Source organism: Sorex fumeus, unplaced genomic scaffold (assembly GCF_029834395.1).
Source record: "Sorex fumeus unplaced genomic scaffold, SorFum_2.1 ptg000013l, whole genome shotgun sequence".
Taxonomy (NCBI): Eukaryota; Metazoa; Chordata; class Mammalia; order Eulipotyphla; family Soricidae; genus Sorex; species Sorex fumeus.
In genome coordinates this window covers 12,327,251-12,340,171 of record NW_026606070.1, presented here as the reverse complement: position 1 = coordinate 12,340,171, position 12,921 = coordinate 12,327,251, and the positions used below count along the sequence as shown (strand labels likewise).

General features: G+C 40.2%; 2 protein-coding genes across 2 annotated transcripts in view; one reads left to right on the top strand and one right to left on the bottom strand.

Annotated features, from left to right (window-relative positions):
• The first annotated feature begins 3,990 nt into the window (after positions 1–3,990).
• ART3 (ADP-ribosyltransferase 3 (inactive)) overlaps positions 3,991–12,921 on the top strand; it is a 48,282-nt gene continuing 39,351 nt past the window's right edge. Inside the window, exon 1 of the mRNA XM_056111252.1 lies at positions 3,991–4,009. The gene's annotated coding sequence lies outside the window, so the exon portion shown is untranslated. The remainder of the gene's footprint in view (positions 4,010–12,921) is intronic.
• LOC130020640 (ran-specific GTPase-activating protein-like) lies at positions 9,952–10,588 on the bottom strand. Its single transcript, XM_056111254.1, has one exon. It carries the CDS (start codon positions 10,558–10,560, stop codon positions 10,084–10,086), a length of 477 nt encoding a protein of 158 aa, XP_055967229.1. The 5' UTR covers positions 10,561–10,588; the 3' UTR covers positions 9,952–10,083.

The window sequence follows — 12,921 nt, the reverse complement described above, 5'->3', positions numbered from 1 at the left end:
GCTGGGTGTGGTTCTAAAAACAAAACAATCCTCTATTCTTTGTGATTTTTCACTTCTTGGATTTTACTTGGATATCACTGGTTTCTTTTTATTTTCCTTTATCTTTTCCCCTTTTTTGGGGGGTGGGGGTCATACCTAGCAATGCTCAGGTGTTACTCTTGACTCCGCACTCAGGAATTACTCCTGGCAGTGCTTGGGGAACCATATGGGATGCCAGGGATCGAACCCTGGTCAGCCCTGTGCAAAGCAAACACCCTCCCCACTATACTATCTCTTTGGCCCTACCTTTTCCTCTTTTTCCTTCTAAATTTATTTGTTTTAGATTTGTCACTTGTAGAAACTTTAAAAAATCATATCCAAGAGAGTTTTTTTTGTTTGTTTTTTACTTTTTTGAACTCCACCTGTTGGTCCTGAGGGCATATTCTGATATTCTGACCTTGCAGTGAGTAGTGCTCCTGGCATGGCCCAGGGGACTTTAGGAACGCCTGGGTTGAATTTGGAGTGGCTGCATGCGCAAAACCTAGGTCAGCCAGGCACAAAACAAGTACCTTACTTACTGTACGATTCCTTTGTCCCCTCAAAATTTTTTTTACCTAAATATTTCCAACAATTTGCATCAGCAATAAATAATATATTCTTGTTTCTCCTTATATAAGATGATAAATTATTATAAATAAAATTATACCATAGCTTTCTTTATAACTTTTCCTATTTTTCTTTTGGCATAGTCTGGGATTATTATTACTTACAGGTAATTGTTTTACATTTTTAAACTTCTCTTGAGATTTATCACTGTATTTAGTTTTGAAATTATATATTTATTTAGGCAAATCCCACATCTTAAAGTTTTTATTTATGACTGTGCTCAGGGCTTACTTCTGGTTATATGTTCAGGGATCACTCCTGGCAGTGCTCAGGGAATTGGACCCAGGCTGATTGTGTGCAAGTGTTTTATAGTATAGTATACCCACTATACTATTCCTCTGACTGCCCCACATCTTAAAGTTTTTTTTGGGGGGGGTCACATCCGGCCAATGCACAGGAGTTACTCCTGGTTCATGCACTCAGGGATCACTCCTGGTGGTGCTCAGGGGACCATATGGGATGCTGGGAATCGAACCTGGGTTGGCCGCATGCAAGGCAAATGCCCTACCCACTGTGCTATTGCTCCAGCCCCCTCATCTTAAAAGTTTTAATTGCAATTCTCAGTCTTTAAAACCTCTTAGTTTTAATTTTAATCATTTTCAAAGTAGCTGGAATATCTGTGTCATTCGCTTGTTTAAAAATATGATTTACAATTTATTTTTCCGAGGGAAACAAGTAAAGAAAGGGAAATTTTCTCTGATATAACAAAACCTTATCTATTTTTTGTTTGGGGCAGGGCACTCCTGGAAGTGCTCAAGTTTTACTCCATCATCCGGTTGCCTGGCGTGGAGTCTGGTGGCATCTCTGCGGAGTATTGCTCTCAGAGATCACTTCTGTCAATGCTGGGGAAACCATGGATGGTGCCAATGATCAAACTTGGGTTGGCAGCAGGAAAGACCAACCTCTATAATTTTTTTGTTTAATTTTACTTTTTACCATTAAGCAATAACATAATAAAACATGGTGATCAATAGGGTAGATTCTGGCCTAAAGAGCAGTGTTATTTAGAGTCCTTGTCTGGCAAATGTATGGTCATGAGTTCAAATTCTTGGTGTCTCCACCTGTGGCAAGCATGATCCTGGTTGCTCTCCTGCCTACTACCTCTGGTGCCACAAATGTTTTCCAGCTACACCATAACCAAGAGTGTAAAAGCATCCCCAAAAGGAGTCTCACCTTTGTGAGCACCGCAACTGAAAGGCTGTGCCAGACAAGTGCTGTGGATGAGGTGGTTGCTTTGTGTTTGGCCAACCAGGCTTCAATCCCTGGAACCACATATGATCCCCTGAGCACACTCCACTGTGGCCCCAAAACCAAAACAAACAAATAAATTAATGAACGATTGTGTTTTTTTAAAAGGTGCATTTTAAAAAGAATTCTAGGAGAAAGTGTGGGAGAAGACAGAGGGAGGGGGAAATCCTTCTTCCTCTCTGAGGCAGCTTCCTGTGGTGCTTGGGTGAGTGCTGCTGTTGCTTTGCCCAGGCCGTGGGAGGGTACTTTCCTTAACCACTGTCCGCAGATGCGGCTGCCTGTCCTCGGAGCCAAATTGCGGTTTGAGTTTTGAGGAACTTGAATGTGGCTTTTCACTTCCTCAGATAATATATGCAGAACAGTGCAGAGATAGAAGAGGGACTGGCTTTGTGTTTAACCTTTCTACCTCATTCTCTTGAACCAAATCAAAGGTACTAGTCTAGATGCCCTCTCCTTAACACTCTTGCTTTTTGTAGTCTCTGCCCTCGGTGTCCCCACCCGAAAGTTTATAGGAAAGTGCCACTCCCTTTTCTAGAAAGTGCATTCCTTTAACAAATATTGAGTTTAGGTTTCTATTACATGCCAGAAACACTTTTGAGTATTCAAGATAGAAAAGTGGACAAAACCCAAGGTCCTTCTGTGTCTTGCAAATTTTACAGCTTTCTAATTTTTTTTGTAGAAGACGTCCTGGCTGATTTCTACTGGTTCTATAGATCTTTGGGTGTTTCTTTAAGACTATGACCACTTAATCACTTAATCACTTAACTTCCCGTTAGTCGTCGATTTGCTCGAGCGGGCGCCAGTAACGTCTCCATTTGTTCCTGTCGCGTGCTAGTGTAGCCCAATGGCATCTGTTCGCTCCGGGAACATGAAGGGCCTCAAACCGATCGTTCATGATCTTGACGAAGAAGTCTGACCATCTAGTAGGTGGGCGGCCACGCGGTCTTTTGACATCCCGTGGAATCCAGTCAGTAACAGCTCTAGTCCAACGGTCGTCTTTAAATCTCATTACATGACCAGCCCATCTGATTTTTGACACCTTGGCAAATGAGACAGCGTCCCTGATCCTTGATCGTTGACGGATGTCAGAACTCCGGATTCTTTGTCTCATTTGAGTGAAACGTGATATTCCAAGCATAGCTCTTTCTATTCTTCTTTGGGAGACCTGAATCTCAAGACTATGACCAATTCTGGGTAAATTATTTCAAAAAAAAGGGAGTAATTTTAAAAATTTTCATTATAGTGAATGAAGGTAGTGTATTTACAATAGTGTTGACATTTATGGTCTGGTGTGCCCACAATCCACACCTCACTATCACCAAAGTGCCCAAGACTCCTGACCCATGCCCTATGTCACGTGCAGGGAGTAATGATCTTGTGGATTACTCCTCTATGCTTGAGAGATCTTTTTCGTTCTCTTTGTTTAATGTTTCCTCCTGCATGGAATGACTTTCTCATTTCCTGTGTCGTTTCTTGAAGTTTTGAGATCTTCATGAAGTGTTCTTCAAAACACAGGCAAATTTTACCCTCTTGTTATAAAAATTTAGAACTAAGAAGAAACAATCAGGTTCTGTTATCTCGCTGAATAAATAAACCTTCTTTTCCGTGTCCTCTATACGTCACAGAAAGTTTGCTGCTATTTGCTGGTATTTAATCCAACAGCAGTGGGTTGTATAAAACAGTTTCTACATCACCATAAACTTCAGAGAATTAATTTTTCTCACAACAAAAGAAGTTCTGTGCATGGCCTTAACTTGGCTGCCTGGAAAATGACTGCAATGGACAACTGCCGTTTTTTTTCTTTTTTCTTAGATTTTCATGTTAATTTTCCATGTTGGGAAACAACACGCCTATTGTTAGGGGCTAGAAACAGCAGAGGTTAGCAGCGAGCAACTTTACAACCGATTAATTGTAGGAAGTTTGATTCAGTAGAGGGAAATTGTGCAGAGGTTTCATTTATTACTAGGTTATTACCTCTGCTAAATAGATAAACTGAAGAAGGGAAATCCCAGGTCAATAATCAAAATAGGATTATTTGGAAAGAGTAATGCACAGAAGGATTTTGCAAAGAGAGAGGAGTGCTGTGTGGGAATAGTGGAAGAGCTATGTGTGTAAGGTAGGAAGTTGCTTGGATTTCTTTGTGATTTATTAGGATGTAAAAAGCCATTTAGAAGGAGAACTTGAGTACACATAACTTGGCTAGTTTGAATTGAGGGTTGTGAAATAGAACATTTTTATTTACAACTCCAACTAAGTGATTTGCAGAATAGCATGCTGAGTGAAGTAAACAAGAGGAGAGGGAAAGACAGATTTTTTTCTCTCATTTGAGGATATGAAAAAACGTAGTAAGGGAGCTGGAGTGATAGCACAGAGGATAGATAGGGCGTTTGCTTTGCACAAGGTCGACCCAAGTTCAATTCCCAGCATCCCATATGGTCCCCCCGAGCCCCGTCAGGAGTAATTCCTGAGTGCATGAGCCCTGTGCATCACTGGGTGTGACCCAAAAGAAAAAAAAACACAGTAAGGAAAATAGCAAGTGATCAGAGGCAACAGGGTCTAAGAACTTGTCTGCAGAACAGAGTTTACCAGGGTGGGGCATGGGGAAGGGGGGGGGGTTGGAATCTGAGGTGAGGCGCACTCTGCTGGAGGGTGTGGTCTTGGAAACATAATATGCTTGAAACCTTGTCATTAACAGTACAGTAAATTATGGTGCCTAAACAAAATTTTAAAAATTTAAGAAAAAGAAATACAATGTTTCTGTAAGCTAGTTAGAAATAAAAAAAATTAAACCTGGAAGGACATTTTGGTTACTAATACATCTTATTTTATTACTAATAAATAGACCAAGACTTAAATTAGTATTGGATGTTTTAAAATCATTGTTAAAATTAATTTTAACTATTTTCATTATCCTGATTTTAGAATCAAACTTTTATTCTAAACAAGAACAACTTTTAAAGATTTAATAGATAATATGTAATTTTTAATTTTTTTATGTCATGCTGAATTTTTCTCTTTTCAACATAAAAGGTAAAGGTAAAGGCCCTCCCGTTGATCGTCGATTTGCTCGAGCGGGCCCAGTAACGTCTCCATTGGAGACTTTGTTGTTACTGTGTCTGGCATATCGAATACTCTCGGTAGCTTGCCGGGCTCTCCGAGAGGGGCGGAGGAATCGAACTCGGGTCGGCCATGTTGGCCGCTTGTAAGGCGAACGCCCTACGCGCTGTGCTATCGCTTCCCATTTCTGACCTTCCTAACTTCTTGATTCCACCTTAGAAGCATATCTTACGCTCATTTTTTAAAAATATGTCTTGCTCTCCTGGTTTTTTTTTGGTTTGTTTGTAGCTGGGGTGGGGGGGGAGTTACACCTAGTGGTTCTCAGGTCTTCCTCCTGGCTATCTGAGGGATCACTCCTGGTGGGGCTCAACCACCAGGGGGTGCCCTCAGGGATAGAACCTGGGTTGGCCACTTGCAAGGCAAGCAACTTCTGTACTATGGCTCTGGCCCTTCTGTTATCTTTAAAGCATGAATGGATGAACAGTGGGAGGCTGGTTCCTCAGCTCTGGTTTCCTGCCTTTCACCTTGCGGGGGGCAGAGTATGTGATGAAAGATCATAATGCCTGCCATCATATGGAGGGTGCCTATCTCTGTGAAGTATTGTACGGAGTCTTCCTAATCCTAACAATATTCCTCTAAGAAAGGGCAACACTATGCTCTTTCTAAAGATCAAACTGAGGCTTCCAGAGTTTATGTAAGTCTTCTCCAAACACTTCTAAAGTACATAATCCAGAAGATCATGAAATAAACAATGTGTGGAAATCTGGAGATAATATAATTCTTCTTCATCACAGTTAAGTCACTTCAGAATTGAGACATGGCATCATGAAAATGCACCTGGAGTTGTGATTTACAGGGTGAAAGGGTAACCTCCAAGGGCTGATCTTAACTCCCAGGCCCACACCTCTCTGGCAAATAGGAATTACAAATGATTGCTTATTGGGTGACTAAGTATGGAAGAATCAGGAATAAATAGAGGTGAATCCTGGTGAAGGCAGTTAGGAGGTCTTGATAGTTCATACGGAACCTGGAGAATGATTATTGTGAGATGTCTTTAGATTTGTCCTTTGTTAGTAATATTTGTGCTCTCATCTCTTTTAACCCTTAGAAAATTTAGAACAACTACTGAAGTTTGATAGAAACTCTGCCTTGAGGCAGTTACTGATACCATTGCAACTTGTCTCCCCAGTGTCAAATCCTGTCCCTGTGAATACATACCAGATGGGGGGTGGCGGGGGTGGTCCTTCTAGGAGTAGCAGAAGATGGGGAAGGAGGCAGAAATATCAAGTCTCAGGAGGGCGTGAGAAATTAGTGAGAATGCTTCTTCCTTTCTCCCACCCCTCCATCACAGTACATTTCTCCTTTCTTTGTAGCCTACACTTTCTTTTTTTGGATTCTAGAAACTCTAATGGCTACTTCTGATCTTACCCCAGGTTTCTTCCCATGAATTCTTGAAGTTTGAGTTTAATATTTGGAATAATGCCTTGGGTTAGTTCAACATGGAGTTGCATAAGAGTTAAACTTGTGGAGGGAGATTTACTTCTTTGGAGTCTTTCCCAGATTCCAAAAAATGTGGTGTCCAGAGCTGAGTTTGGAAGATAATAGAAAGATGTGAACATGTTGACAAAACTGAAGGCTCCAAAAATAGTCTTGAGAAATAGAAATGGCTTGTAATCTAAAAGGAACAGAGACAAGAGAAGCAGTTTTAGAGTAAGGGTGTTCAAGCCGGGGAATTACAGAGAATCAGCATGCACAGTGGGGGAGCTAGATATATTTTGTGAGACCATGAAAGAGAAAGAGCCCATCAGACTGGGCTGAATCAGACAGGTTATATTCCTGACATCCCTAGTTGAGAATAACAGTACATTTGCCCACAGAAAACCAATATATATTACGATAATTAGAGATCTAGGCTAGTCTGCTAAAATAGTTACCTCACAGAGTAATTTAAACATAGGCTCTGAATGTCATGAAAAAAGTCATGTTGGAAGAAAATGACTCCTTAAAATGAACATCTGATTTTGGTTCCACTGGAAGTGAATAGCTACCTCATAATTTGAATGAAAGAAGTTGAAATTTGACCCAAAAGGAGAAAGAGAACAAAAGGGAATGCCCTGCCACAGAAGCAGGGTAGGCTGGGGGGGATGGGTGAGGGGAGGAATCCGTGGTGGTGGGAAATGGGCACTGGTGGAGGGATGGGTATTTGATCATTGTATAATTGAAACCCAAGCACGAAAATTTGTAAGTCTACAACTGTACCTCATGGTGTCTCACTAATAAAAATTAAAAAATAAATAAAATAATAAAAGGCAAAAAAAAAGAAGTTGAAGTTGGGATCTTATCATGAATTTCAAATACATGATAAAATATAATTTACTCTTAATATTTAAATGGGTGGGCCGGAGCGATAGCACAGTGGGTAGGGCGTTTGCCTTGCACGCAGCCAACATGGCCGACCCAAGTTCGATTCCTCCACCCCTCTCGGAGAGCCCGGCAAGCTACTGAGAGTATCTCGCCCGCACGGCAGAGCCTGGCAAGCTACCTGTGATGTACTGATATGCCAAACACAGTAACAACAAAGTCTCCAATGGAGACATTACTGGACCTGTTCGAGCAAATCGATGAACAACGGGAGGACCATGACCATTTAAATGGGTAAAAACTGTGACAATTGTAGGAAACTCGAGCCCTTATTTTATACAGCTATATATATAATTGAGGCATAACTAACATTTTCTCAAAATTAAAATGTGTCTGCATTTTTGGTAAGAAAGTTACAAAATGCTGTTGTCTTTTTCATTGTGTCACTCAAAGGAGTTCATAATGTTGATATGTCATTTATTATTAATATTTATTTCAATATAATTTTGTCAGGTCTGTGCCTGCCAGGAAGAGCTGAAATTGAAGGAGACTGAGGAGAAATAATTGATAATGCAGCATCGTTCCTCCATAGGATCCTAGAAAAAGTATATTAGAGGATAAAGTCTGTATTTAACAAAATTGCCAGTGTTCATGTACTATTCTTAGTAATTGACTCTGGTAATATGTCAACATTAGGGAAAGAAAAATGAGTGAAATAAAGTATTCTGTTCAACTGTTGCAGCTCTCAAGACTGAAATTGAGGGGCTGGAGTGAGTACAGTGGGTTGGACTCTTGCCTTGCACGTGGCCGAACCAAATTTGATTGATCCCCAGCACCTTATATGGCCCCCAGCCCGAAAGAAATGATCCCTGAGTACAGTCGGGGATCAGCCCTGAGCATTTCTGGGTGTGGTTAAAAAAAAAGACTAAAATTGAATGCTGGAGAGTGTTCAGTGAGCCTTATCAATTTTGCTTGCAGAAGAGCAGTGTCCCTAAGCACTCCCAGGATCTCAGCATGGAGTCAGGAGTAACCTTTGAGCACTGACACGATAACCCCCAAACAAAATGAAAGTCTGAAATTGACTTGAAAGCATTGAAGAATAATTGTCTCTGATAGTGTTTGCTATGTACCTTACGATGCATCTATTAATTCTCTGACTTCTCTGAACAGCCTCTATTACCCCTATTTAACAGTATTAAACAGTATTATTATAAATAGTATTACGCCTATTTAACAGATGAGGAAACTGGATACACAGAGATAGGAACAAGTCCGTGTCACATGGTTTATGTGATCCCATTGCTAGATCCATGACAGAATTGGAATATGAGCTAAGGCATTCTAGATCCAGAGTCTATTATATTATATTGGCTTTCACTGGGCTATATATACAAATGGTTTAATTACACCAAAATCAGCCTGTCCTCTCCTGAGGTAATCCCTGTTGATAAATTTTATAATTAAAATAATTTATGATAAAATGTTGTTATGATGTTCATAATATTCGTCAATATTTAAATATATTTAAAACTGTTTTGGTGTTGCTGTACTCTTCAAAAACCTCATGGTATGCTGACTATTGTAGACAACAGATGTGTTGAAAATTTGGAACTCTACCTGGTTGTTCCAGTAGATGTGTTGAAAATTTGGAATTCTACTTGGTTGTTCCAATGCTTTATAAGTATAATACTTTTGCTGCTCGGTGCAGGTACCAGGTGTGGTCTGTAGAACATGATTGGATAGGCTAATATTTCATGTAGAATTTAGTCAAGAAGTTCTCGTGAATGCTTTGACTAGTATGAATTTAAATTTTAGTATTGAGACCGCTTATTGAAAGAATTTGATAGCCTTTGCATTGCACTGTATTCTTTGAAGAAAGAGAATGATGGAGTAATGACAATGGGATCTTGGAAGTTTGAATAAATTCCATGCATTTAGTTACCTTATAATGTAAACTCCAAACCTGGCCTTTTTATAACTGCCAGGGGTATAGAGTTCTACAAGGAACATATTGCTCTGAGAAATATTCTATCTTAGAGTGAACTAAAAAGCTGATTAAATGTCTTTTTAACGGTTGGACTGGAGCGATAGCACAGCAGGTAGGGCGTTTGCCATGCACGTGGTCGACCCGGGTTCGATTCCTCCATCCCTTTCGGAGAGCCCGCAAGCTACTGAGAGTATCCCGCCCACACAGCAGAGCCTGGCAAGCTCCCTGTGGCGTATTCGATATGCCAAAAACAGTAACAAGTCTCACAATGGAGACATTACTGGTGTCTGCTCGAGCAAATTAACTGTTATTGACTCAGTAACATTCATGATGCTAGAAATCAATCAGTGGTGATTCATATGTTTAGAGACATTCATTTCTGTCTTTTTGTCATCCTCGGCATAAAAACCCCAGCTTGTTTATTTAAAAGGTGAGAAGAACAGGAATTTCCTACCTATTTATACACATGCATAAATGCAGCCAACAATTTGATTTTAGTTTGTGGAGTCTTTGGTGTTGTTTTAAGCAAATATGTATAAATTGTTAGAGCAACAGTAGAAAATTAGATAATGAATCTCAAATTTGAATATTTATCTCACATTAATCTCTGAGCTATAAATTCAGCTACCTACTGTATATTTTCTTTTTTTTTTTTTGAATTCAGTTCTTTATATAAAGTCCCTTGAAAAACAAAACAGAATAAAAAACTGAAAAGAGGGGCAGGGCAGAATTTTAAAAAAGAAAAAGGAAAAGAAAGGCAGGGAAGGAAAACAAGGGAAGATGACTTATTGCTTCTCCTCGGCGCTCTCCTTGGTCTCTGCATCTTCAGACTCCTTGCTCCCTTCCTTCACCGAAAGAGCTTCCAGCTTTTCTGCCACTTTCTCAGCGTTATCGTTTCTACCGGATCCTTTCTTTTCTCTCTCTTCGATCTCTTTCCTGCACTCTTCAAACTTTGTTTTAAACTTCTGTGCATTTTTAGCATTCAGGAAGCGGATGGCCAGCAGCTCCGGCTTGGGACACTCGCCAGCAAAATCTGCATGGGTGTTCCAGACCCAGGCGCGGTCGCTACCCGCATTCGGCTTCAGTTCCATCATCGGTGTGATGTAGTGGTTGGTGCATATCTTCAGGGTCTTGTCCCTCCTCATGAGGAGGCGGATGGTCCCTTTCTCCTTGTGCTTCAGGAGCTTGACATCACCGGTGCCTCGTTCCTTCCATTCTGGAAGATCGTTCTCTGAAGCGAATCGAAATAGCTTTGCACGCATTTTAAAAAGCTCCTCTTCGTCTTCCTCCAGCGTTGGTTTGGGGCCCACATCTGACGATGCTCAAGGGTTACTTCTGACTCTGCATTTAGGATTACTCCTTGTGGGCTTAGGGGATCATGTGGGATCCAGCCTGGGTTGGTCACATCAAGGCAAACACCATAATGACTGTACCATCACTCTGACCCCTTTATGATAATTAGTAGAAACTTTTAGTGTATTATTATATTTACTGAAACCTTCCAAAACTGCTCCTTCTTATGTTGATTTATAACTGCTTCCTTCCATTGAGATGCCTTAGTCAGAAATCTGGAAATCAGCTTAAATGCCTTCTTTTCTCTTAGGCTACCACTCTTTTCCACCCAACCCCATATATTTTGTTACCAATCTTTTTGATTCTAGATTCTATTAAACAGATTTCGTCAGGCTCCTACCACTTCTCACCTGGGTTTCTCAAATAGTCTGTGAACACATCTTTTTACTTTTAGTTAAAACTTCCTGCTAATTCATCTTGTCCTGTGAGGAAATAGGAACAATCTGAAACTTTGTGTTGTGTGCTGTGTTTCTACCCTATTTTATGCTTTTTTAATGCTATTTTTAAATGCTACTTCAGCAAAGTCTCAGATTCAAAGTATTATGAGGCTTTTAAAAAAATGGTCATAAACCTCTGTGCTCCTTAATATATAGTATTGTGTGGCTACACTGTATATCTTGGACTTCTAAAAAATCCACGCTACCCTTTTATGCCATTAGTGTTTTTTTATATATATTTTAATATCCGCCAACAATACTGTCTTCTTGCTTCCTTTTCTTGCCATGATTCAATTAGATTGTCCCTTGCTTTCAGCCCCTCTTCCATCCCCAGCTGAAACCTTTTGTGGATCTCTTTACACTTCTAATGTAGCACTTAACTAGAAGATTGTAAGTTTTGTTGATATGGGATACATTCCCATAAATTGTAAATTCTTTAAGGACAGAGAAGTTGAACATAAATTTGTGTCTTAAGCACCACGGCATCTGATACTTTAGAGACTTAGTAAGTGTTGGTTTAAATAGAGAATGAGAAGAAGGTCAAGGCATAAGGATTGTGCTTCATACAAGTTGGGTCTCCATGAAACTTCATAAAATTGTATTCATTTTTTTTCTGGATACCATGAGGGCAATATTAGATAACTGTTTCTGGGACAGTTTAATGGTAGCTTTTTCATGCTTTAATCTTGCAAGAAAACATTGTCATTTGAGATTTGAATTCCAAAGAGGCAGAAACAAAGAAACAACTACTTTGAAAGAGGAAGCTGTTAGGAATAATGATACATATAAGAAATTGACTAGACTAGTTCATGTACTCACTTACTTCTCTCATTTACAAACATTTTTAATTTGCTTCCCCTTTTTAAAATAGAAAGCTAATATATATTTCCTGTTCCACAAGGGAGTGAACTTCTGTTAAAAAGAATGAAATCATCTTCAGTTCTAAGGGAATGATGCTCCAACAATAGTACTTCATGGGGTTTTCTTTTTTTTTTTTTAAATTCTTTATTTTTTTAAATTTTTATTTATTTATTTATTTTTACTTTTTTATTTATTTAATCATTTTTTTTTATTAGTGAAACACCATGAGGTACATTTATAGACTTATAAATTTTTGTGCTTGGGTTTCAGTCATACAATGATCAAGTACCCATCCCTCCACCAGTGCCCATCCTCCCCCTCCACGGGTCCTAGCATCCCTCCCACCCCTCATCCCCCCCCCCCCGCCCCCTGTCCCACCCTGCCGCTGTGGCAGGGCATTCCTTCATGGGGTTTTCTAACTCTGCGAAAAGAATTAATAGCTACCCTCATATGAAACATTACCAAAACACAAGAGACACAGTGTCACTGTCACTTGTCCTCCCGTTGTTCATCAATTTATTCGAGCGGGCTCAGTAACGTCTCCATTGTGACACTTGTTACTGTGTTTGTCATATCGAATATGTCACGGGTAGCTTGTCAGGCTTTGCCGTTAGGGCGAGATACTCTCAGTAGCTTGCCAGGCTCTCGGAGAGGGCTGGAGGAATCGAACCTGGGTTGGCTGTGTCGGCCACGTGCAAGGCAAACTCCCTACCGCTGTGCTATCGCTCCAGCCCAAGGTACACACATTTTTGGTTATTCTTCATGCTATGTAATATGCTTAACATAGTGTTTTATGCATTTAAAAAAGAAAAAGTGTAGGGGCCAAGGAGATAGCGCAGTGGGCCGGAACTCATGAATGGTTTGCACAAGGCCGCATGTTTGCTCCCAGGCACCACATGATCTTTTGGGCTCTGCCAGTGAGACCTGAAGTTCCACTGGGTCTAGCCAGACTGTGCATCACCAAGAGAAGCC

Excerpts from the sequence above, each read along its gene's own strand:
- LOC130020640 (XM_056111254.1), bottom strand. The coding sequence starts at position 10,560 with ATGCGTGCAAAGCTATTTCGATTCGCTTCAGAGAACGATCTTCCAGAA.